A 27,515-nucleotide genomic window follows, 5' to 3' on the forward strand; every position below is an offset into this window, starting at 1 on the left:
TATATACACACACATATATATATATAAATGTATACATATATATATATATATACATATATATATCTCCTCTGTTAGAATTAGAATATAATAGAATATAAGCTCCTGAAAGATCATAATGCTTTCTCAAACCTTTTATGTGATATTGTTAAAAGCAAAAACATCTCCATGACCCCAACACTAATTCATTTCTTACCTACAAACAAGTGAAAAATGATATCTAGATGAAATGATGGATTGAATATTGGAGCCATAAATTTTACATGAGCACCATGCTGTCTGATATCTTAGTGAGTAGCCATATGTGGTTCTGTGCATTTTAGTTGAAATTAATGAAAATCAAGTAAAATTTAAAATTTAGTTCTTTGGTCATGCTGTTTTCATCATTACAGAAAGATCTCCTGGGTAAGAATCCTCTGTATAAAAGTTTGAATCTTCTATATAAAAGCTAGATTCTGCAGCTGTCCATATTTGTTTATCCATGGTATATCCCCTAGACTGAGCAAATGCCCTCTGATCTCATTAGAAAATTCCTTATGTGTGCCAGTGCCCTTAATTCTCCTTGGATTTCCAATGGCTGGGATTCTCAGTATGTAGCATCAGGTTTTGCCAACCCGAGTCTAAGCACAAACCCTAGTTATTTCTTTTAAATGTTTAATGCAATCGAGTCAAAGTGCAAAATGCTGTTTTTATTACTAAAAATAAACAGCCACTGTTAATCTTCCATCCGACCCCTGACTCACAGAAATGAAATGAAGAGTTATGGGAGAACAAATATTTTAACAAAAATGCACACATGCCCACACACACAACACACACATAATAACATAGAATTGGATAATTGGAAGTTAGGGCTTTTGTTTTGTTTTGAGGCCTTGTCAGAATAGTCTCGTGATAAATTGGCTGGGTCAAAATGGCCAGTATTTTTTATAATCCAAATTCTTATTTTGTACTCTGTTACTATGAGGAAGCTTTTCCTTCATCCTTGTATAACAATGAGTTAGTGCTTTGTGCAGGATTATTTTTTATAATATTTCCTTGAAGAGAGTGCAGAATTTCCTTTCCTTGCAGAATCTTTTAGTGGTGGTTCCAAAAATTTACTATAGCTTTCTGAACTCTTTATATAGCAATGTAACCAAAATCTCCCATGGGACATGTGAGTGGCAGTGTGGGGACAGAGGTGTCCCAGAGGTGCAGCCTAACTGTGGGTGGTAAAGCAAGGCAGACTTTTTAGTGCTATTCCTTAAATGTGTGTGATTTGCTGCTGGTGTGAATGTGATGAAAAATACAATCGTTTGCACTCTTTGGGGGAAAAAAAGAGCCATCTCTGGGTGCAAAGTATTAAACACCATGTATCACTTTAATATTCCCCACATTGTGTGAAATTTTCAATAAAAAAAATGAATAAAGAATCTAAAAGCAAAACATAAGCCTTTCACATTTGGAAAATTTTCACAACAGAATATGAAATGTTTGCTGATACACTTCTTTCAACTATGAAGCATAAAACTATTTCCTTTAAATATTATATGAATCCTGCTGTGACTTAAAAAGAAAAGTGGCATCTAATCGTGGAACATGAAGTGACTTCATTATGTGGTTTACCAGCTTATCTACCAAAACAAAACCTGAATCCATTTTTAGAATGAAGTTTTGAGGTTTGAAGAATAACAATGAAGTAAATACAAATACACGAAGCGGGAGGGAAGCAAGCATTTCTATGCTAAGCATTTCTCTTCTAAGATGAAATGTCTGGGGGTTATGTGTTTTTTTGGGGGTGGGGGGTTGCTGATTTCATCAATAAACCGTATGAATTTTTTTGTATCTCATTTCAACAAAGGCAACATTTCAGTGTACAGAATAAGTATCATAATTAGCCTTAGATGTTAATATTCCCCCAGATACATCCACTTTACTATTGAATTTATTGTTTAGTTCTTTAAAAATGCAAAGATGTTCTGCTTAAATTCCTACATATTTAAAGTGCATAGCATAGCAATGATAGGTCATATATACTAAGTAAATACTTATAAAACAGATGAATAAATAAGAATGCTTTTAATTTTTGTAAAGTATATTAGTGTATTTCACTCAAGAATTTTCGTATTGCCTCTTTAAATAAGAATATTTAATGAAGGATTCTTGCCAGAGAAAATCAAAACAAAATTTACAGTTTTTAAAAATTGTAGCTGTTACAAATACAGAGAGTAGGCTAGAATTACAAAAAACCAATAGCCCTCTGGGAGATAACAGGTTTTATTTCAAAACACTTTATTTCTTTGGATAATTATAGTCTAAGAATCAAAACACAAACAGGTGAGTGATAAAAAGAAATAAGCAAACAAGAAAGCAAGCGCTCTATTTTATTAAATGAGATTTTTTTTTCACTTAGTGGAGTTCCTTACAGATTAATCCAAAATTTGGCTTATGTGAGTAGAGTCATCTTTATTTTACTAGATAGTATTCCTCTTTAGGTTTTATCATTCATCCATTGAAATGCATCTGGACTCTTTTCAGTTTTGGCTGTTATGAATATGTTTTATGGTGATTGATGTCTAGTTTTATACCATTTAGAACATATTGTATATAATTCCAAGTCAAAACATTTGTTGTGTTGGTTTTTCTTTTTGCAGCCCAGGATATGGTCTGACTTAGTGTATGTTCCATGAGATCTTGAAAAAATTATGTACATGCTGCTGTTGGGTGGGTCTTCCCATATGTGTCAGTAAGGTCTTATTTGCTAACTTTGCTCTTTCAATCTGTACGGCTGTTGTAACAAATTACTACAAATTTGGTGATGTAAAACAACAGAAACTTATTCTTACACAGTCCTGAAGGTCAGAATTTAAAATCAAAGTGATGAGGAAAAAAAAAAATAAAATAAATAAATAAAATCAAAGTGATGAGGGAGCATAAGGCAAGCTGAGGGCAAAGTACAGGCTAATAGCATCCCGCACCCGCAGGTGGGATTTGGGTGCTATTCCTCGGACACTCCTGGCTGCCCAAGAACAAAGGAAAGGAAAGAAAACAAATGGTTTACTGATAGAGATCACAGTCATGCAGGATAGGAGTCTCCTTCAGTTTACAGATAACTTAGTAAACTGCAAGAAAAAGACAATCTTATCCGTACTCCAATCTGCAGAAACCTATAGACTCCATTTCCTAGAGCCCTAATATCACCCTCATCAAGATGTAAGGGGGTTTAAGTGTTTGCCATGGTGATGTGGGAACTTAAGACAAATGAAAAATTAAATTCCCTTACTGCCTACAGCCCATTGACAAGTCCTTGAAACAGGCAGAGTGACCTCCCTCTAGGAGCTTAGCTGCCTCAATGATGACACTGTGTTGGGGCAAAAGGGAATCTTGGCTTAACATTATCCCACCCCACCCCCCACCCCCCGCCTCCCTGGATCCTGAGAGTCTCCTTACTTAAAAATTCCTTTGAAAACCTCCTTTATCTTTAACCCCCAAGTATATGTTGGCAATCATACTTCAACATATGGCTGCTGATATACATCTGAAGGGTCTCATGACTGAGGTTTTACTAAACGGTAATAAATGAAGTTTTCCTAATAGCAGCTAGCCCATCAAGGTCCTGGAAACCTTGCTTCCAAAATTCCTTAGAGACTTAAACTGTCCCTAACTCCCTTTCAACCTGAAGGTATATAATCAGTCACTCTTCGCAACCCCGGTGCAGCTCTTTCTGCCCACAGGTCCTGTCCCCATGCGTTAATAAAATCACCTTTTTGCACTGTTTTCAAGAATTCGTTCTTGACTGTCAGCTCTGAACCCCACCATCACCCCAGAACTGCACCAGAAGTGTGGATAGGGCCATGGACTCTGCAGAGGGTCTGGAGGAGAATCTGTTCTTTGACTCTTCTGGCTTCTGGTGGCTATTGGCACACCTTGGTGTTTCTTGGCTTATAGTTACATTACTCCACTGTGTCTCTTCCTCCACATCGTTATGTGTGTGCCCGCACGTGTGTTCACACATAATCTCCCTCTGCTTCTCCCTTGTAAGCACACTTGGGATGAGAGCAGATGGTGTTATAATTTTTGTTTCAATCATTATATCTAATTTAGACAACTCAGGAGAAAGATACTCTGTGGTAAGAACCCATATTCCTAGTTTTTCGGTTGTTTTTTTTCCCCCTTCCTGATACTCTAAGATTCCTTCTCTTATACTATCTTTCTGTTTGAAAAATTTTCTCTGTCCAGACTTTAAGGGTAGGTCTGTTAGGACACAGACTTTCAGTGTCTCTTTAGCTGCAGATGTCTTTACTTTCCCTTCATTCTTCAAGAATAGTTTCCCCAGATAGAGAATTCAGTGGACAAGTCTTTTCTTTTGATATTTAAACGACTGTGCTACTTTCCCCTGGCCTCCATAGTTTCAGATGAGAAACAAACTTCCATGCAAATTAGCGTTGCCTGTAAGTAATGAATCCTTTCGTTAGGGATACTTTCAAGATCTTTTCTTTGAACTTATTTTTAAGAAGTTTAATTAAGGTGTGTCTTACAGTGGGTTTCTTTGTGTTTATCCTATTTGAGGCTCACATAGTTTGTCGAACCTGTGGATTTATATTGTTAGTCAAATTTGAGACATTTTCAGCCATTATTTTTCCAGATGCTTTTTCATTCCTGTTCTTTCTCCTTTCCTCCTGGAACTGCCATGATAAAAAGGTCGGATATTGTCGTCCTCATTGTTGTCCTTGTTGTTGCTGTTCTGCAGGTCCTTATAGCTCTGTTCATTTTATTTTATTTTTTAGTCTATTTTCTCTCTGTTCAGGTTGAGTAAATTCTCTTGAACTATTCTCAAATTCACTGATTCCATCCTGTGTCATCTTTTTGAGCCCACCCAGCAAATTTTCTTTTTTGGTGCATTTTTCAGCTCTATAATCAACATTGGTTATTTTTATATCTTCTGTTGCCTTACTAAGATTTTCTAATTTTTTATTCCTTTCAAAAGAATTTATAATTTCTTGTTGAAACATTTTACGATGGGTTCTTTAAAATTCTTGACAGATAATTCCAATATCTGATTCATTTCAGTGTTGGCATCAACTCATGGCCTTTTCTCATTCAAGATGTGATTTTCCTGGTTCTTATTATGATGCTTGGAGTCCTATTATGTCCTGGTTACTTTGGCTATTATGTTAGAAGACACCAGATCCTATTTAATTTTTTAAAAATTTTAACAAGCAGTCACTGTGTTTAGGTTTGGCATACAGGCCCTGGCCTACTTTTGTAGATAGTAGTTGCAATGACAGTGTGATTTTCAGAGCTCACATGGTCCTATTTTCATCTGTTGAGTTTATTTTATGCTTCCAGGGTTCCCACTAGTCCTTGTTAATGCTGCTTAAGGGAGAAGAACCAGCTCCCAGAGGAGAGATGTCCTGGTGTCTTCATGCAAAAGAGGTTTTTTTCATTCATGTGGGATATGAATAGTTCCTGACTGGGCCCTTGTGGCAAGATCCTTCTTGCTGGTGGCTCCAGCTGGGCAGTGCCTCAGGAGGGGGCTTGAGAGAGGGAGAATCTCAACTCTTGTGAAGATACAGAAGTTTTCCAGGCTGGCCATTTGTTTCCTACTTTTGTTTTTTCCTTCTGGATCTAATCCTTCGAAGTGAATGTTACGCTGTGAGAACAAAGACCTCTGTGGACACCAAGGACATATCATTTTGTCTGTGCATCCATAAGTTATATCCTAAAGATGAAATCACATATAGAAGTAATTTTTTACTACCCTATCAGTGGATAGGCATACAAGTAACTATTTCATCTATATCAAGAGCAACAACTTCTATCTTTTCTCATGCCTATTGTGAATATCTCAATAAGGTTACTTTGCCATCACATTGGTTTACATGTAGAATTATTATTGTCCCTTCTGGCCTTGCCCAACATCCTTACCCATCATGCTTCTTCAGTGACTTAGAGCATGTCCTCTGGGTTTAAAATGCTGACTTTGCTGTTTATTAGCCTGTGCGTTGTTAGAAGGCCTCCAACCTCCCTAAATCTTTAAAAAAAAAAGGAGAACAGTAATAGGGTACAGTAAAATTTAACAACATGTAGATTAAGTACTCAGCACAGTACCTAGCTGATGGCAAGCACTCAGCAGATGTGTTGAGTTAGCTACAGGCTCATCCTCATCAACATAATTATCATTTCATCTCTATCTTAGAGATAAAGAAACCAAAGCTTTGAAAGTATGAATAACTTAAGTTGGCCCATTTAAATGTCAAGAGAACTGGAATTCAAATCCAGGTCTGACTGTTTCCAAATCCTTCTTTCTTAACCATGCTATAAGCCTGCTACCAATGATTGTCTTCCTAGACTTGAGTCTCATGGGAGCATTGGTTAGTCCACATTCAGAATATGCGGAAATACAGAAATGTGTAGTGTACAGTACATGAGCTACTCAGTTTTCAATCACTTCTTGGTTAGGCTGGTAAATGTTAGTATAGAGATATCTGCGCATTAAAATAAAAATGACCCAGGTAGTTTAACAGAACCTGACCACCAAGATTTCTAAAAGGATGACTTTAACCTTTTGCCCCATCCAATACTCCTTTTTATTATGCTTACCAATTTCTGAAATCTGACAGATTTAAAAGTTTATTTTTCTTATACCTCATGCTCTTTCATTTAAACTTCAGTATAATTTGAGGGGGCACCTGGGTGGTTCAGTTGGTTGAGCGTCCGACTTTGGCTCAGGTCATGATCTTGTGGTTCGTGAGTTCGAGCACCACATTGGGCTCTGTGCTTTCAACTCGGAGCCTGGAACTGCTTCAAATTCTGTGTTTCCCTCTCTCTCTGCCCCTCCCCTGCTTGTGCTCTGTCTCTGTCTCAAAAATAAATAAACATTAAAAAATTAAAAAATAAATTTTAGTATAAGCAGGTATAAAACAACCTGGAAATATTTCTGAGAACAATTATTTTCTCTGTACTCAAACCACAGTCTGCAGTCTTTTGAGAGCCCATGTTGCATGAGGGAGCTAGAAGTGTCTTCTTCATGCTGTTTTCCAGTCCCCTCCACCATACTGTGATAACTTGGAGAAGGGGGATCTTCCTTTACCCTTTTATGCTTATCACCCAGTTCGAGTAAATAGAAAACAACATATATATCAGTGAGTAAATGAGAGGATTATGCTTAAAAGGATGAAATACTGAGCACTAGCAGAAACTTTACACAAGATAAAGCCAACTTTTGATTTCGTGAAAAGTACAGCATCAAGCATGGACTCAATTGTATCTCCTTCCCCATACTAGATCTTGATGAATGGCACAGGGGGAGCAAAGTAAGACATAGCTGCAGGGCTACCACATATTTGTTCTTTGCCTCTAGTTTCATCCACCAGCCTAACTACTTCATGCTATGAAGAGGAAGGGAAGATACATTTATTGAGCACATTCCATGGGGCCGTGGAAGGTGACACAGGTTACACGGATGGGCGGTCTCTGCTGGCCAACTCGTATGCTGTTCTTTCTAGGTCATTACAGCCCCTTTCCTCTCCAGGTGTGATCAGATACCTTATTCTGACCCAAATAACTATATTCATATTGCCGCCTCCTATGTCTACTTCCTTTCCTGCCTCTGCTCCTTTCCTTGCAGTGTTCTGTGGGGCGCTGAGCAGAGATAGCATAAACCTGTGTTCACTGATGGGAAACATCAAATGTCCATTCCCCAACTTCTCCAGTCCAAGAGCACAGAAAGGAGGGATGGATTTAAAGTACTATTTCTTCAGATTCTTTATCTTATTAGATGCATTCCATTAGTGCTATTCTGATTTGCGGGGTTTATTTTTAGCCTATGTTGAACATGTTAGTTGAGTGATAGTTACTTCCTAGTAATAGTGACTTAATCATATCTAGTATAAATTTCTGTTTTTTAAAAAATGTTTATTTAGTTATTTTGAGAGAGACAGTGTGCTCACCTGAGCAGGGAAGGGCAGAGAGAGAGAGAGAGAGAGAGAAAGAAAGAATGAGAGAGAATCCCAAGCAGGCTCCATGCTGTCAGGACAGAGCCCCCATGCTGGGCTTGATTTCAGGACTGTGAGATCATGACCTGGGCTGAAATGAAGAGTCATAGGCTTAACCGACTGAGCCATCCAGGTTCCCCTAAATTTTTATTTTTAAGATCAAGTGGATTATTCCCTAATCCAGTCAGTGCAAGAACTGCTACATATTCAAAGGTCTACAAACTGTTTGAAAAGTGACTTACATAAGGCTAAACAATAATTTTGATTTATTTTAATCTTCTGGACTTTTTCCTGAGCCTTATTTTAATGACAATTGAATGTAGTTATTTTGACAGATAGATTTTTCCTAATTTTATTATTAAGCAGGTTGAAAGGTTTTGAACTGACTCCTGAGCCCGTTTCATGATGTGCCTGAGTGTAATTTCATCTTGAATAAAAAATGTTTTCCTGCTTCATTTCTCATTGATCTCACTCTTCATCTCACCATTGTCTTTGGAGAGTGGCAGAGTGGGAGATAATAACAAAGATTTCTGTTTAGAACCATGAATTTTTACGCTGGCTGGAAACCATATTTAAATATGCTTATATGAATGCAGAAATTCAGCATAGCTACTAGCACATTTCATGTTCCTCCTCTTCATCAGCGTCATAAATAAACTTTTTTGTGAACCTACTTGTATGAAGAGTGCTGATGAAAATTTCATGTTAATTTTGCAGGTGATGGAAGTCAAGGGACAGATGATCCATGTTCCAGAGTCAAATTCCATCTTATTCTTGGGCTCTCCATGTGTGGACAAGTTGGATGAACTCATGGGCCGAGGGCTGCATCTCTCAGACATCCCTATCCATGATGCCACCCGAGATGTCATTCTGGTTGGCGAGCAGGCCAAGGCCCAAGATGGCTTGAAGAAGAGGATGGATAAATTAAAGGCGACCTTGGAAAGAACTCACCAGGCCCTGGAAGAAGAGAAAAAGAAAACAGTGGATCTTCTGTATTCGATTTTCCCTGGTGATGTAGCTCAGCAGCTGTGGCAAGGACAGCAGGTGCAGGCCAGAAAGTTTGATGATGTCACCATGCTCTTTTCAGACATTGTTGGCTTCACAGCCATCTGTGCCCAGTGTACCCCCATGCAGGTGATCAGCATGCTGAATGAACTGTACACCAGATTTGACCACCAGTGTGGATTTTTGGATGTTTACAAGGTATTTGGGTTTAATTGCTTGTACACAAATACTTTTTAATAGTAAATTAAATTGCATGGGTATAATTTTCTTTTGGTACTTAAACTTGATAGTAAATGATGGAAATCTCTTTAATTTAGAAATTTTATACCAAATAACAGGTATTTCTGTTTAATGAGTGAACTTCCATTGTGAGTCAATTCATAGTATTGACATACTATAGGTAACCAAATCATAATATTGCTCAGTAAGGAAAACTTCTACAGATCTAGTTCTCTACATACATTATTATTACAGAATTTAATTGCTGAATTCTAGGCAACTTTGCACAACATCATAATTAGTCTTTCTTAGAGAACAGGATTCCAATATAAACTAAGTATTGTATTTTGACAGTTAGTAAGAAATAAGTTATGTTAAAATATGCATTGCGTTATCAGTTATATGATGATTAATCGGTATTTGGCAGTGCATTGTCAAATAACCCTCTAATTCTAAAGGGATACTTAGAAATGTTCTAGCTATTACCAAATGACCAGTGGTTTTTAGTGGAAGCATCTTAATCTTCCAAGCTAAATAAAGGAAGAGCTTTGAAAATGGGTCACCATTTTTTGGTCTGATTTGGTGAACTCCTTACTATTTTCTTACTAAAAACTGCTATCTTGAACAATTCAGAATCATATCTACCTAATGAATAATTCTGTAACTTTACAAAGAATTTCACGTGGATTACACAATGTCAGGTTATATGGCTTTTTTATATAAAGGACAGAAAGCACTTTAGTATAATGAACAGTAGTGAACTGTAGGCTTTTATTTTCTTCCTTACTAAACCACCTAGACTGCTACTTTTTTTTTTTTTCATAGCATGATCTGCACATAAGAAGACTTGGAAAGAAACATTGTAGTTTGATATTATTATCCCAGAGGGTGTTTTCATTAAGGTGTCTCTCCTTTGGAGAAAGGTGTTCTTTGGTGCCATTATGTATAATGTGTAGCTGCTGCTGAATATTTTAGTGAGTCTCTTTGGCAAGGTGAATTTTCAGTGTTTGGTATATGTGCAGGATTTGCCTTGTACAGAAGTTCTTATAAATTATCTTCAACTTCCTTATAATTTATTGTTACATAATGTATGGTAGACATAGCCAAATGTCTGATCTTAAACCAGAGAGACACTACAATGAGTTGTCACTGTTACACTCAGTGATTTCCAAAAGGTAGAACAGATTGGCCTGAATTTGCCAGCACATGCCTTTCTCCAGGCTGCGGGCTCTACTGCACTAATCTTAGCAACCACCAATCTCCTTCCTCTGTGAACCCCTGATTTGCTGTGTTAGCTTTCTCCAACCAAAGTAGTCATGTTATTTTGGCTCTAAGCTTTTACAACTAAATGAGATACAGATAAAGGATAAACAGATAAACAGATTCTCCTTTGAAAAACCAAGGGAATCCTTGATTTAAATATAAGTGTCAAGGTTTTGAGAAAAGAAGGTATGTGATATCTTCTGAGGGTACCACAACAATTTGAAGGTTTAAAAATACAGATTTCACAACATCGTGTTTCCTTTACCTTGAAATAAGCTAGGATACCCCACAGAAAAAAATATGGGAATTTCTGTGTGAGCCTCAAATTTTTCCATATATATATGTGTGTGTATATATATATTAACCGTATATATAACCATATATATATATATAACCATATATATATAACCATATATATATATAACCATATATATATAACCATATATATATAACCATATATATATATATATAACTATATATATATATATTTATATATATATAAAACTGCCCATGGTTAATATATATATATATTAACCATGGGCAGTTCCATACAGTGATAAAAAATTATCAGCAAGTTTTAACTTATAAAATGGATCTACTATTTCCCTGATGCTCAAGACTGGGCTTTCCATCTTTGTGTGTGTGTGTGTGTGTGTGTGTGTGTGTGTATGTATGTATGTGTTTATATATCTATATATATCTATATCTATCAGAGAGATAGAGAAAGAGAGAGAAAGAGAAACAAACATTCCTGGTTCACAAATTCTCTTAAACTGAACTTGTTTGGAAATTTTAGCAATAAATTATAAAGTGATATTATTTTAAGGCCTGGTGTTTTTAACATGTCTTTGATGCCAGTATGTGTATGTATCTTAAATAGGTATCTAGGCCAGCTTTGATGTCTCCTCAGGTTTATATGGGTTGAATTTAGGGTTCAGACAAGGAAAACATTATGTGTTGAAGCCAGAGTGATGATGGCATGGCCACACAGAGGGAAAGACTAAATAAAGAAAGAATATTAGCCTTGTATAAGATAAAACAACATACATTGTGAGAAATGCGTTAGGAGGAATATAAAGTAGAAGTCCTCTTATATGCTTAATCTGAGATTTCTAATCATCATAAGCAGATCAGCTTATTTTCTAGAAAATTTACACAGTGCTCTTTTGTACCATGAGCTATCTGCTCATTTTCTAATTACTATTGAAAAAAAATTCCAAAAGTGGTACAGTTCTTAAAGGACCAGATACCTGCTGATTTCATAAAATTAAGAAGACTTTTTGCTGGATTTAAATTACATGTAGAATTTTTCTGGAATAATCGTATCATGAGGAAAAATATGGTGGAATCGACTTTTTAAATTTTTTTTAATGTTTATTTATCTTTGAGACAGAGACAGACAGAACATGAATGGGGGAGGGTCAGAGAGAGAGGTAGACACAGAATCCGAAGCAGGCTCCAGGCTCTGAGCCGTCAGCACAGAGCCCAACGCGGGTCTTGAACTCACTAACCGTGAGATCATGACCTGAGCCAAAGTTGGAGGCTCAACTGACTGAGCCATCCAGGCTCCCCGTGGAACCCACTTTTATGTTGGAAATGTGAAAGGAAACCAGGTAAATCTGAATACCAAGAAAGACCTAGAGAGAGTGCCCCACAAGGGGGCATTCAAAGCCTGCTATTGCCTAGTGAGACTCCCCTTTCCAAATTGATGGTTGTCCTTTTCTTGATCATGTTATTATTCCATGCTTTCCTATCGTTAGGGAAGATGGTGCAGGGATGGACTCTAATTCCAGGGTTAGGATTCAGCTAAATTAGGCCATAATGAGGAGTAAACCTTCTGTAAAGAAGGAGGTATAGGAGGAAGCTAGATATTTTAATGGGCATATTACTGGCATTGAGAAAATTAAAGCCTTTACAGCACTTGGCTGCCAAGATGTCCCAGGTATATGGATCCTCAGTAAAAGTTAGGTAAATTGAAGGAAGCATGGGTTATAATTTTGATCCTTTTATGATTAGAAAAGCAAATATTTAGTAAAAAGTTGGCATAAATAATGCACAATATAACATTTTGCTCCTTGGGTTTTATATGGTGTAGGGGATGAAGAAAGAGCCAGTATCTCTAACTTTTTAAATCATTGGCATATAGATCATGAGGATGGTGGAGGTGGTGATGATGGTGATGATGATGATGATGATGATGGTGGTGGTGATGGTGGTGATGGTGGTGATGATGGTGGTGATGATGGTGATGATGGTGGTGATGATGGTGATGATGAATATGGTGGTGGTGATGATGATGGTGATGGTGGTGATGATGGTGGTGATGGTGGTGATGATGGTGGTGATGATGGTGATGATGATGGTGGTGGTGATGGTGGTGATGATGGTGGTGATGGTGGTGGTGATGGTGGTGATGATGGTGGTGATGATGGTGGTGATGGTGGTGATGATGGTGGTGATGATGGTGATGATGGTGATAGTGGTGATGATGGTGGTGATGATGGTGGTGATGATGGTGGTGATGATGGTGATGCTGATGATGGTGGTGGTGATGGTGGTGATAATGACATTGAATAATGAGGGTTTTGCCTCATTTTATATTTTTATCTCTGGCAAACCCATCACTTAGAAATAAGGGATAAGCAAGGAGGGTAAGTGAGCCCTTAGTTCTCCGCTTTCCACTTAGGCAACAGTGCAGCATCCCAGTGCTTTCTTAATGCTCTTCATAGAGTTCTCATCTTTACACCTGCAGCCACTTTTTAAACTTCACTCTTCTCCATTTCTGTAACCTATCAGGTTCAGATACTAAGTGTGTCTACCTCAGAGTTGTTTTTCAATGAGCTGATCCCTGCAAAATGCTTAGAACAGCAACTGCTCCATAGTAGTAAATGTACATGGTAGCCACCATTGTTAGTTTTCAGACAGGTATATCTGGACATACGGGAATCTGCCTCATGTGACTGCTTTGTATGTTTTGGATATACATACCCATAGCGCATCCAGTGTGTATGAGAAAAGAATAAAATATCTAACTGCATCTCCCATGACTAACATGTGGAGTTGTTTCTTGATCTCCATTTTCAGGTTAGGAAATGGAGTTTTAGAAAGGTTAAAGAATCCAGACAGTGTGACTCAGAAATCAGAATATGAACCACAGCTTGTCTCGTTCTAAAGCCTACAATATTGTCACAAGTCTGGGCTGTGATCTATTCAAAGGTAAAATAATAATAATAATAATAATAAAGTGGAACTGTTGTTAAAACGATGTTACATGATCATCATGTCAGGTGATGAAGAAAAATCATGTGACCACTTTGCCCAAATCTGCCCGATTCCCTTCCAGGAGCAAATAGTTCAGAGCTTTGAGAAGCTGCATTTAAAAGTTGGGGACTCTTGCCTCTGCCATTCTCCTTTTTTGGTCAGAAATCAGTAGCATCTTCTCTCTTAATTTTATGGATAAATAACATGTCGGAAATGGTACAGTGGGACCAATGATCCCTAGTGTAGGCAAAAGGCAATATAATCTTAAAATAATAAAATTGAATAAAAGTTGATTTTTAAAATCATTTTGACCAGGCATCCCTTAAAGAATACCAGTAATAAAATCCTTTCCTCTTTTGTGGTGGGGGTAGAAGGAGCATTTCTATTGCAAACTGAAAACTTGGTTTGCAGCTGTCAGTGAAGTTAAACATTGAGTAACACTGCCAGGCTTGGGTTGGGGAGAAGGGGTAGAAAGACACGATGCAGCAGCCAGAAAATGCCAGGACCGATCTGTTAGGTCAGGGAACCTGATGTTGAGCGTCTGAAGAACAACACAAAGTTCATATTGACAAGGGAATGCAAGTAGTTTAAGTTCAAGTGGAAAAGCTGTACAGCAAGGTAGGAAGGAACAGAAATCCAGACTCATCGGGGAACAAAACCTTGGCACAGAGCACAAGGAGGCTGGGTTACAGGAACCAGAAATCAGGCAGTGTGTCCAGGCAGCAAGTATGAAGACAGGCATCAGGCCAAACTGATACAGAACTAGAGTCTTCCCTGACCAGCATCAGCATTAGAGCCAGAGGATGCATAGGACCCTCTTGGTAGAGTCAACAGGTAACCAAATATGGAAACCTCATCACAGGATGTAGAGATGTCCACTGAGCTTTTATCATTTTTTAAATTTATTTATTTATTTTGAGAGGGACAGAGACAGCATGAGTTGGGGAGGGGCAGAGAAAGAGGGAGAGAGAGAACCCTGGTCAGGTTCCAGACTGTTGGAACAGAGCCCCACAGGGAGCTAAACTCACAAGACCACAAGATCGTGACCTAAGCGGAAACCAAGAGTCAGTCTCTCATCTGACCCAGGCGCCCCCACTGAGCTTTTAAATGCTGAAACAGGATTTAGACCCACAGAGATACTAGAGTTAGCAGGTTAATTCTTTCCATTCTTGAAAGTGAGTAGAACATATTTGGGGACACTCTTGATGTTAATAGAATTTGAAAATTGCCAGGTAGCTTGAGTTCTGAAAATCTCTGAAGGCCCATGGAAACACTGTTGACTTTATAACCTCCAAACTTCAGTAAATACAGTACCAATAAAAAGGGCTAGAAAGCCATTAACATGATATACATTTCACATAATTTATATAAATTGTTCAGTCTGCCTATTAATTATACACTCCTTTTAAACTGTAACTCCTTAACTACTATGTGGGGAAAAGCCTGTACATTCTAAAAATGAATACAGAATGCAGAAGCGAACAGTGATACATATCCGCAGTAGGAAGGTTTCCTACCCAGTAGCAGACGGTCAGTGGTCAGGTGTGAGTAGGCATGTTGTTAATACCCCAGGGAAACTGAGAGTCATGTATCCCTTCAGATTCAGACGTTTTGGTGAAGACTGCCTCTGCTTTGCATGGATAAGCTAGAGGTTTGTAAATTGGGCAGGTAGCTGTACCGGACTGGCATCCCCATCTTTAACCTACTTAGTAGGAACTGAAAGCAGACGTTTCGCACATGAAGTTACCAGGCCACACAACTCTATGCTTTGAGAATTTTGATATATCTTGTGCCACTATGGAGCTACTAAAGTCTTTGTTCACTGGCCCTGCAGCCAGCTTTCAGAAAATTAAGCAGGAGCTCAAGGCTATCAGTCTAGCGTGAATGTGATTCTGCAGGAAAAAAATACCCAAGTGCCTCCTTTCCCCTTTGTTTTATTTTATGATAAAATAGCCTTTTAAAATGTTTAAGTGCTTAGATTATTCTTGGAATTTTAGAAATACATGTATATCATTTTACTCCATTTCCCAGCACTGAGTGCCAGTTCCATTTAATAAGGAGTGGGTGACTGGTTCATTTCCGCCCCCCCACCCCCAACATTTACGTATTTTCTGCTTCAACGATCAGTGCATATACTTTTGAAATTAAAAGCTACGAACACTTTATACTAGTTCTTTTCAGTGCTTTGGAGCACATCAGTGCCATTTATTTTTGCTGGAAATGAAGTCACAGTGTCTTCTAGTAAGTCTAGAAAAGAGGAATTTCTGAAGTAAAAAATACATATATTCTCATCATTCATTCACTCATTCAATAAACATGTTTGACTTGTTCGCTTGATAACAGGGTATGACTCCCATAGAAGCCTATAAAAATGTTATGGAAATTAGTATATATTTTTAGCCTGATTTTAATGAGTAGGGAAGAACTAATTTATATGCTTTCTAAGGTAAGGTGAAAGTTGCAGATAAGCGTTCCGTTCTGATATCTTTTCTACTAGGGGGATTGCATTGTCACTTTCAAAATACCATAATGCCCTAGAAATTTCCCGACGAGGATTTTGCCTTTAAATTTTTGCCTTTGGCAAGCACTGGGGTTGGAGATAAGGGAGAAACAAGAAGGAGGTTGGGTGCTTTTGCATGTTCTCGGCATCACAGTCTGCTAAAGTGACTAAATCCCAGTGTTCCCGAAAGTCCACTACCTGGAGTTCTGGTCTTTCTACATTTAACTGCTTAGTCAACTGCTCTCCTTCAGTCCCACCGTCTGTAAACAGACCAGTTTCATCTTTCTCATAGTTCCATTTTATGAGCTTTTAATTAGTTAATAATTATTTTTTTAATGTTTAGTTTTGAGAGAGAAAGAGTGTGAGCAGGGGAGGAGCAGAGAGTTAGAGATAGAGATAGAGAGAGAGAGAGAGAAAGAGAGAGAGAGAGAGAGAGAGAGGGAGACAGACACAGAATCTGAAGCAGGCTCCAGGCTCTGAATTGTCAGCACAGAGCCTGATGCGGGGCTCAAACCCATGAGCTGTGAGATCATGACCTGAGCCAAAGTCAGACGCTTAACCGACTGAGCCACCCAGGCGCCCCTCATTTTATGAGCTTTTAAATGAAATACCTATAAAGTACTTATTACAGTGTCTGGTCCATAGTAGTGACTGTAAATGTTAACTATCCTTTCTCACATAGGTGTTTCTGGGCATATATGGTGAGTAGAGGGGTGGGTGTTTGATAGGCACATGCTTGGATGTGCATGTGTTTGTACATGAATAACTGTGTGGTCAGTGATTATTAGAAATAGATAAAATGCTCATTTTCTTGGGTTCATTCTTTCTGGTTATTAGAATTACATTTTATGCCAGAGAAAGTCTATGAAGGAAGGGTATGGAGAGAGGTGAAATGAGGGCTAAGAGCGAAGCTCCCAGAGATGCATTATTTGTATGACCTTTACTGGAGCCTCATGGATCCTCATTCCTGAAGACGGGCCCATAGTCTGTCTGCACTTTTATCTGAATAACCCAAGTTACAATATGGCATCTATGAAGATAACAGTGCTTCTTTAAGTAACATTGACTTGTGCGATGTGTGTTACCAACACTATGAAACGGAACTTAAAATGTTTTTTTATGTTCTAATCTGACATCCTGAATGATTTTCCTTCGATATTCAAACACCGTCTTCTTTTAGTGTTGTGGCAAATTCTGAAATAGAGAGAAGGCTAAGATAACGTGGATTGCCAAGCAGAAATCAAAATTGATGAAGTGTCTTGCTGAATTGATCAAACAAAGTGTTTGGGGGTTGTTCTTTTTATCTCTATTGATTTTTTAATCACCTCAAGAGTGGTGGACGCTGCTAAGAGATTGATGGTGGTTGATTTTTATGCTACCAGGTGTCATGGGCTGAATGCTTGTGTCCTCCCCAACTTCTTTCATTGAAACCCTAAGCCCCACTGTGATGGCATTTGGAGGTGGGGCCTTTGGAAGGGGGATCCGGATTAGATGACATGATGAGGAAGGGGCCCTGTGATGGGATCAGTGTCCTTAGAAGAAGAGGAAGAGACCAGAGTTCCTTCTCTTTCTGCCAAGTGAGGACACAGGGAGAAGTCTCTGCAAGCCAGGAGGTCCACCTTCCCCAGTGAACCAAATCAGGCTGCACCTTGGTCTTAGATTTCCGAGCCACCAAAACTGCGAGAAAGAAATTCCTGTTTGTTTGTTTGTTTGTATTAATTAATTTATCTATTTATTTTGAGGGGGAGTGAGAGAGTGAGCAGGGGAGGGGCAGAGAGAGAGGGAGACAGAGAATCCCAAGCAGGTAGCTCACCATCAGCACAGAGTGTGATGCGGGGCTAGAACTCACGAACCACGAGATCATGACCTGAGCCCAAATCAAGATTTGGGTGCTCAACCAACTGAGACACCCAGGTGCCCCAAGAAATTCCTGTGTTTTAAGCCACCTAGCCTATGGTATTTTGTTATTTGCAGCCTGATTGGATAAGACACCAAGGAAAGTCCTATCAATTCTAAAAACAGTCTGGAAATTTATGATAACAAGTCTCTAGCGAGTTTTCTTAGTATATTAACCCATGTTGCTAGAATTTCCTGTATCTACAAGGGTAAATGTTACCTCATGATACAAGTGAAAGATTTTTCACTAGCCTTTATGGGGCCTATGTTATTACACAGTGTATGTCTTTTATGTATTAAGCTGTAAGAAGTTAAGCTCTGAGCTCAACAGCATGCTTGCCCTTGTCACTAACACCTTTATCAGAACACTATGAGAAACTAGCTTTTAGTTTGTGTACACTTTGGAATTTTAAGTTTCCCACCTAGTGAGTTACTTCAATATGTTTACTTAAAAATTTCACTTAGGGAAAGCTGGGTGTCTCAGTTCACTGGGCATCTGACTCTTGATTTCGGCTCAGCTCATGATCCCACAGTTCATGGGTTCAAGCCCGTGTCAGGCTCCATGTTGATGGTGCAGAGCCTGCTTGGGATTCTCTCTCTCTCTTTCTCTCTGCTCCTCCCCTGCTCATGCTCTCTCTCTCTTTCAAAATAAATGAATAAACTTAATTTTTTTTCACTTACAGATATCAACTTTTCTTTGTAAAAAATTATTACATTATATAATCATTTCTGTTACCCTTAGGCCATTTAGCAGAGGATTTCTGGCAAGCTTTAGAATGTGAATATGTCAGTTATATTCCCATCAAGGTTTGTAATACCTGGGTATTGGATGCGTTTACTAAAATGGAAATTGGTCTTCTAGACAGGACAGCTGCCTCTCACTTATCTGATAGGATAGCCTCAGTGCAATCTGCAAATCTTATTGAATCGGATTGATTCCATTATCTTCCTCACTAACCTTTAATTAATGCTATGTAGCAGAAATGTAATGTGATTCTCATATTGTAGAAAACAGTGGTTGAGATCATTCACATATCAGACAGCTACTGTTCCTAATTAGTTAGATGCAGAACTAGGACCAAAGGTTGTTCTAGCTTTTATATATATATTTCATAATGTGGTATCCTGCATCCAGTAACTGACAACCACGAGGCAAATTTCATACCTTTAGAATGAAACAGTGGGTACATCACAGGACTGTTCAGAGAGCAAAAAGAAAGAATAGCCAAAACCCTTTATTATGAACACAAGGCTCTTGAAATAATGGCTGAAGGTTGAGTTTGAGTCTTTAAATTGTGATTTGAATTTTAGTCTGGAGTTAAGACTATAACTAGGTCTCCTTTTTTAAGGCATTAAACAAATATGTATTATTTTTATTTTATTATTATTTTTTAAATGTTTATTCATTTTTGAGAGAGAGAGTGCAAGCGGGGGAAAAGCAGACAGAGAAGCAGACAGAGGATCCAAAGTGGAATCTGCACTGACAGCAGTGAGCCCAATGCGGGGCTCAAACTTACCAACCATGAGAGATCATGACCTGAGGTAAAGTTGGACACTCAACCTACAGAGCCACCCAGGCGCCCCTGTACTAGTTTTTAATATGTGTTGGATTTCATAAAGATTTGTTCTCTTTGGCTCCAGGAAGCTAAAGAGAATCCTTATGCAGAAGTTAAAAAAAATACTTAAGGCACAGTAGACTATCCTTACGAAAGTTGCTGTTTCCCAAAATGAAATACATTGGCTAGAGCTATATGCTCTGGTTACTGGAGTAATTCAGACACAGGCTGTGATCTTTTGATGGGATAGATAGGAGCAAATCTCAAAAGATCACATCATTCCACAAGATTCTAAGATTCTAATACTCAATGTTGGAGCTGTATGTAGTTGGCTGGGAGAATGTTCCTAAAGTGAAAATCAACCTGCTGATTCTCTATTACTGGTTATTCAAATATGAAAAATTTGAAATGATTTGGGTTTATTTTTGTAAATGTTTTTTAAAGTAAAAAAAATGAGAATTTAACTTTGTTCTCTTAAATTCAGGTATTTGATTATAAATGTTTACATATTTTGATGCATTTTTCAAGCTTTGAAATTGTTTTTTTTTCCAATTTGGATGCCTTTTATTTCTTTTTCTTTTTTTTCATTTTATTTTTTTTCAATATATGAAATTTATTGTCAAATTGGTTTCCATACAACACCCAGTGCTCATCCCAAAAGGTGCCCTCCTCAATACCCATCACCCACCCTCCCCTCCCTCCCACCCCCCATCAACCCTCAGTTTGTTCTCAGTTTTTAAGAGTCTCTTATGCTTTGGCTCTCTCCCACTCTGACCTCTTTTTTTTTTCCTTCCCCTCCCCCATGGGTTTCTGTTAAGTTTCTCAGGATCCACATAAGAGTGAAAACATATGGTATCTGTCTGTCTCTGTAAGGCTTATTTCACTTAGCATCACACTCTCCAGTTCCATCCATGTTGCTACAAAGGGCCATATTTCATTCTTTCTCATTGCCATGTAGTATTCCATTGTGTATATAAACCACAATTTCTTTATCCATTCGTCAGTTGATGGAAATTTAGGCTCTTTCCATAATTTGGCTATTGTTGAGAGTGGTCAAGCTTTGAAATTGTTAACAGGATTTTTAATAATTTAGAAAACTATGAGAAATCAGCTGAAGCAAAACTCTTGTTGGACTTCTGATCCAGCTCTGTGTGTGTGTGTGTGTGTGTGTGTGTGTGTGTGTGCGTGCACATGCATGTGCCAAGATGTTGCAATGTATTAAAGCTGCCTATTAAGATAATACTGTTCTTAATAGAGTCCAAAGCAATATTTTTAATTTCCTATTTTCCTTGAGTACTCAAAGTTTGATATATTTTTTTAAGGTTGTTTATTTGTGTACAGTGAATGAGGGGTAGGGGCACAGAGAGAGGGAGAGAGAGAATCCCAGGCAGGCTCTGAGCTGTCAGTGCAGAGCCCAACTTGGGTCTCAATCACATGACCCTCAGATCATGACCCAAGCTGCTGCAATCAAGAGTCAGATGCTCAACCCACTGAGCCACGCAGGTGCCCCTCAAAGTTTGATATTGTATAGATTTTTTTATGCTGTCATGGAAAGCATAACTTAACCTAATTTCATTGCTCATTTCACTGTCTCATAAACAATAGGGCATATTTCAGCTGTATGATGAAAGAAATTTCTTTGACCATCACAGGAGGCCTGCTGAGGACTGTTGAATTTGCTCATGTGCAATGACAATTAAGACTAGGGGGAAGGGTATTGAACAGAAGCATGGGAAGCTCATTTTAATTCTTTGTTACTTAATTAAGTCATGTAACATATCTGTGCCTACCTTCTGCTTCTATAAAGTCAGAACAGTAGTATTTACAGAACATTTTGTTGTGGTTGACACATAAATTGTGCTCAACAGATCATTGTTGTTGGGATTTTTTTCTGCCCATAAAAAAGAGAGTGTTATTATTTGGAAAATTATAAATTCAGTTGAATTTTCCACATAATAACACTATCTGCAGTAAATACCTTGTGAATTAATGAACAGTGCAAACAACTGATTCCACCTCCATCCAGTTGAAAGAACAGCGGGGCTAGAAGGAATGTCTTGGGGAATTTGCTATGAAGGGAGGGAAGAAGAGTGTGTGCGTCCATTTGGATTGCTATAACAAAAATACCACACCAGGTAGCTTATACACAACAGAAATTTATTCCTCACAGTTTTGGAGGCTGGGAGTTCCAAGATCAAGGTGTCGGCAGATTCACTGTCTAGCGAGGATCCACTTCCTGGCTCATAGATGGCTGTCTTCTTGCCATGTCCTCACATAGTGGAAGGGACAAGGATGTTCACCTTCTGTGGTCTCTTTTATAAGGACTCAAATCTCATTCATGAGTGTAGAGCCCTCCCAAAGGTCTCTAATCACCTCCTATATCCCAATATCATCACACTGAGGATTGAGTTTCAACATAGGAATTTGGGGGCACACAAACATTCAATCTATAGTAGACATTGATATTTACTGAATGCCTAATTTAGCTAGGTACCATGCTAAATTCTTTTTATATGTTTATTGATTTATCTTCAACAAATAATTATCACCTACTGTGTTCTACATACTGAGCTAGGCATTGGAGCATAGTGGCATGGTCCATATTGTTTGGTGCTTATAAATTGAGCATTGGGGATAGACATTAAACAATGACACAGTTAATGATTACTTAATTAAAATTATGGCTATCACTATAGAGGTATAAAATTTAATCTTTTCATCAGCATTGTAAAATAGATATTATTTGCTTTATACAGAGGAAGAAAATGAGGCTTAAAAAGGTTAAAGAAATAGTCTGAGGTCACAAAGATAATAGGTTGTGGACTTAACATTGCTTAGGCTTTATCTCTTCCAGAAGGCTGCTTGTGGGGGTCTCAAGGCTGCATGATCTTAAGGAGGTCCACAGCTTGACCAACCCCTTTCACCCATTTATCCCTTAAAGGAATGTTTCTTGAGCACCTACCACATGTCACCAGCATGCCAACTAGTGAGCAAAATGGACATAATACCTGCCTTCATGGAGTTCATAGTCTAGTGAGGATGGCAGAGAATCACTTCTCAAAAAAATACATAATTATAAACTACTACAAAATGACTGAGAAAAGATTAAATGGTGCTATGAGAGCCTGTGATAGAGACATCCACTTTAGCCTAGGAGTTCAGGAAGGCATCCATGAGGAGGTGACCTTAAAGTAGAGATCTAAGGATGAGGAGGAGCTAACCAGGTAGGAAGGATGGTGGAAACAGAGGATTGTACGCAGGGGGTGGGGGTGGGGGGGTCAGGATCCGCAAAGGCTGTGAGTCAGAAAGGAACATGATTAAGTTGGAACAAGTAAATGAAGATCACTGTGGTCAAACTGAAATAATGGAAGAGTAGCACAAGGTAAAGATAGGTAGGAGCTAGAACCTGGTGTTTTAGCCTTTTTAAGGAATTTGGTCTTAATCATAGGATCAAAGTGAAGTCATGGAAGGATTTTGGATAGAGGAGTGACACAAGTAGATTTGCTTCATCAAAATCACTTTATCATATCAATCAGTGAAAATGGGCAGGAGACATGAATAGATTCTTTTCCAAAGAAGACATCCAGTTAGATGTCACATGAAATAGACACATGAAAAATGCTCAGCATCATTCATCATCAGGGAAATGCCAATCAAAACCACAGTGAGATACCACCTCACACCTGTCACAGAAACTAAAATTAACACAACAACAGATGTTGGTGAGGATATGGACAAAGGAGAACACTCATGCACTGTTGGTGGGAATTCAAACTGGTGCAGCCATTCTGGAAAACAGTATGGAGGTTTCTCAAAAAATTAAAAATAGAACTACATTATGACCCAGCAATTGCACTACTAGGTATTTATCCAAAGGATATAAAAATGCTGATTCAAAGGGACACATGTACCCCAATGTTTATAGCAGCGGTATTGACAATAGCCAAAATATGGAAAAAGCCCAAGTGTCCATTGACAGATGAATGGATAAGGAAGCTGTGGTATATATATTCAATGAAATATTGCTTAGACATTAAAAAGAATGGAATCTTGCCTTTTGTGACATTGTGGATGAAACTAGGATGTATTATGCTAAATGAAATAAGTCTGTCAGAGAAAGACAAATATCATATAATTTCATTCATATGTGGAATTTAAGAAACACAACAGATGAACATAAGGGAAGGGAAGCAAAAAAAAAGAAATAAAAACAGAGAGGGAGGCAAACCATGAGATACTATTACATACAGAGAAAGAACTGAGGGTTGCTGGAGGAAGGTGGGCGGGGCGGGCTAGATGGGTGATGGGCATTAAGGAGGGTACTTGCGATGAGCACTGGGTGTCCTATGTAAGTGATGAATCAGTAAATTCTATTCCTGAAATCATTAAAAAAATAAAGAATTAACAAAATCACTTTCTCAGTGGTGTGGGCATAGATCTTCAGAGCAAAAGCAGAACATAAGGATATTATCGCCATCATTCAAGTGAGAAATGATGGTAGCATTACCTGGGCTGGCAGGTGTGTATCAGAGGCTTGAGTCATTGATGGAAACCAGAAGGAAGCAGTTAATTTTGTCTACTTAATGGAAATCCTTCCATTCATGCAAATCACCTGCTGATCTGAATATGTTCTTGATTTGGCATTAGGTAGGCTCATCGTGAGTTGATTGTTAACGATGACTTTGATTTTGAAAGTAGTTTATATATTATCTATATTGACCTAGCTCTTGATAGAGATGTTTATAATACAGTTTGACTCAGTCATAATTCTCTAAGCGTTACTATTCTAGCGCTCTATTAACCCCTGCAGGACTTAAAAAGATAACTTAGATACTATCCTTGCTTGCAAAAGCAAGTGGCCTAGTAATCTAGACAGGATGATAACAAAGTACAAACACGAGTGACTGTGGTGTACAACGTGCCATGCTGCGGCCAAGTTTTATTGCATTTCTTTAAGAAGCAAAGATCACTTTCTACTGAAGGATTTAAAGGATCAGCAAAGATAGAGCATGGAAATGGACTTGGAGGCATGTGACACATTTAACTCATGGAAGAGGGGGTGTGGAAGGCAAAGATAGAGCATGGAAATGGACTTGGAGGCATGTGACACATTTAACTCATGGAAGAGGGGTTGTGGAAAGCTTAATCTGGGAGGATAAAAGATAGTAATTATATTGATACCTGAAACTATTAGAATTTTTGGAGATTAGATAATCTTGCTTCAAGAAACAAATCTGTAATGAAACAGTTTCATTTGATTTGCTTATTTGGCTTCACCATGCACTTCTTAAAAGAAGACTTAATATTTTTAGAGCAGTTTTATGTTTACAATAAAATGGAGAGTAAGGTACCGAAATTTCCCATATACTTGCTGGCCCCGTAGCTTTACCCAGTCAGCATCATTCACCAGAATGATTTTTTACCAAGGATGAACTCACATTGATACATTATAAACACCTCAAGTCCATAGTTTGCTTTAGGATTCACTCTTGTATTGCACATTCTATGGGTTTGATTAAATGTATAACAACATATGTTCATCATTCTAATATACAGAGTATTTTCAATGCCTGAAAAATTCTATCCCTAGTCATCCCCCTCCTCACTCACCAGTCACTGTCAATTACTAGTCTTTTTGCTATCTCCATAGTGTTACCTTTTCCACAGTGTCATATAGTTGGAATCATAAAGTATGATGCCTTTTCAGATTGGTTTCTTTTACTTACTAATATGCATTTAAGTCTCCAGGTCTTATCACGGTTTGATATTTCATTTTGTTTTAGTGCTGAATAATATTCCATTGTATGGACCGTGTTTATTTGTTCATTTATCTAATTTATCATTTCTCTGATGCTATAGGATGTGATGCATCTTTTCATATACTTATTTGCTATCTGTATATCTTTGGTGAGATGTCTATTAAGGTGTTTGGCCCATTTTTCAATCGGGTTATTTTCTTACTGGTGAATTTTAAGAGCTCTCTCTATATTTTGGATAAGAGTTCTTTTATCAGATGTGTCTTTTGCAAATATTTTCTCCCAGTCTTTGTCTTGTCTTCTCATTCTCTTGATACTGTCTTTTGTAGAGAAGGTTTTAATTTTAATGAAGTCCAGTGTATCAGTTATTTCTATCATAGATCTTGTCTTCAGTATTGTATGTAAAAAGGCATCACCATATCCCAAGGTCATCTAGGTTTTCTTCTTACAGTAGTTTTATAGTTTTCCATTTTCCATTTAGATCTGTGAGCCATTTCTAGTTAATTTTTGTGAAGGGTGTAAGGTCTCTGTCTAGATTCATTCTTTTGCATGTGGATATCTACTCGTTCCAGTATCATTTGTTAAAGAAGCTATCTTTGCTCCACTTTGTTGTCATTGCTTCTTTTTTGTTTGCTTGTTTATTTTGTGTGTGTGAGAGCTAGCACAGCATGCTCGGGGGAGGGGCAGAGAGGGAGGGAGAGACCATTTCGGAAACAGGCTCCACCACACGGTCAGTACAGAGCCTGATGTGAGGCTCAGACTCATGAACCATGATATCATGACCTGAGCTGAAGTCAAGAGTCAGACCTGAGCTAAGAAGTCAAGAGTGGTACACTTGACCAGTTGAGCCACTCAGGTGCCCAGCCTTTCATTATTTGTCAAAGATCAGTTGACTGTATTTCTGAGAATCTACATCTGGGTTCTCTGTTCTGTGCCACTGATATATTTGTCTGTTCCTTCACTAGTATCACAAGGTCTTGATTACTGTAGCATTATCATAAGTCTTGAAATTATTCACTTTTGTGACATTAATTCACTTAATTTTACACTCATTATGTGTTTACTGAAAATATAGCAGACATTCACTGATTTTTAGGGGCAATGTTTAAAGTTCTGGCAAATCAGGAATCCCTGGAAAACTTCTCTTGAAAGTGATAGACAGTAATTATTTTACAAAGAGTAAATAGTTGATGATTTCAAGTAGAGCAGTAATTCTGAGTATAAACATGGTGGTGGGAGATATGGGAAGTTGGCAAAGAACTTTGTGTTCTTCATTTTGATTGGCGCATAGAGTAAAAGTGGTAGTGGGGGATGAAAGTGGAGAGTTGGAGCCCTATCATTGATGATCCTACAGGATAGCCTGCTGGACAGCAGAAAGAAATTTTCAGTTGCCCACATCTAACTTGAAGATTTAGAAAGAAATTTTGACTGCATGTTTCAATATATTTTTCTTTTTTCACGTGACCCGGTATTCAATAACTTTTATGGTAAATAACCTGGGGCTTGACAGCAGCATTTTCCACATGGTTGAGATTCCTGGGAAGAAACTGGAGTTTATATTGTTAGATCTACTGAGCATATTACCAGAAGAGCTTTATTTGATAGGCAGTCATTTGGAATCTATTTTCCCTCATTTGGGAGTAGTTACCAGGCCAAATCACTGTTCTATTTATATCCATGACCTCTTTTCCAGTGCTGTATCAGCTGAGCACTGTAGAGACATCCTTAAAAGAAGTAGTATTTGGGTCAGAAACGTCAACCAAAATGAGTGTAATTAGACAGATTTTTTTTTAAAGAATGAGGGGTTTTTAAGTAGCTTTATCAGTAAATCCTTAAAGTAGTTTCCATTTGAATTGCTAAGCGATTATACAGCCATTAATTGAACTTAGCAAACTTGTTTTGGATCATTGAATACCTATTGTGCAAAATGACCCTCAGCATTTTGGGTGTGTGTTGGGGGGGCTGGGGTGATGCCTGGGCTAGGACTTGTTGAAAGTTCTGACAAGGAAATCTTTGCAGAAGTTTATTGCCCTATGGGATAGGGTGGAAGACCAAGAAGGAGTATATGGGAATGACTGGAGTTCAA

General features: G+C 38.1%; 1 protein-coding gene across 1 annotated transcript in view; it reads left to right on the forward strand.

Moving 5' to 3' along the window:
- The window catches only part of GUCY1A2 (guanylate cyclase 1 soluble subunit alpha 2), a 324,265-nt gene that overhangs the window by 186,041 nt on the left and 110,709 nt on the right, over positions 1–27,515 (forward strand). Inside the window, exon 5 of the mRNA XM_019469312.2 lies at positions 8,691–9,176. Within this exon, the coding sequence (XP_019324857.2) occupies positions 8,691–9,176 (486 nt within the window). The remainder of the gene's footprint in view (positions 1–8,690; positions 9,177–27,515) is intronic.

This window comes from Panthera pardus, unplaced genomic scaffold, assembly GCF_024362965.1.
Source record: "Panthera pardus isolate Hobbes unplaced genomic scaffold, ASM2436296v1 HiC_scaffold_12, whole genome shotgun sequence".
In the NCBI taxonomy this organism is placed as follows: domain Eukaryota; kingdom Metazoa; phylum Chordata; class Mammalia; order Carnivora; family Felidae; genus Panthera; species Panthera pardus.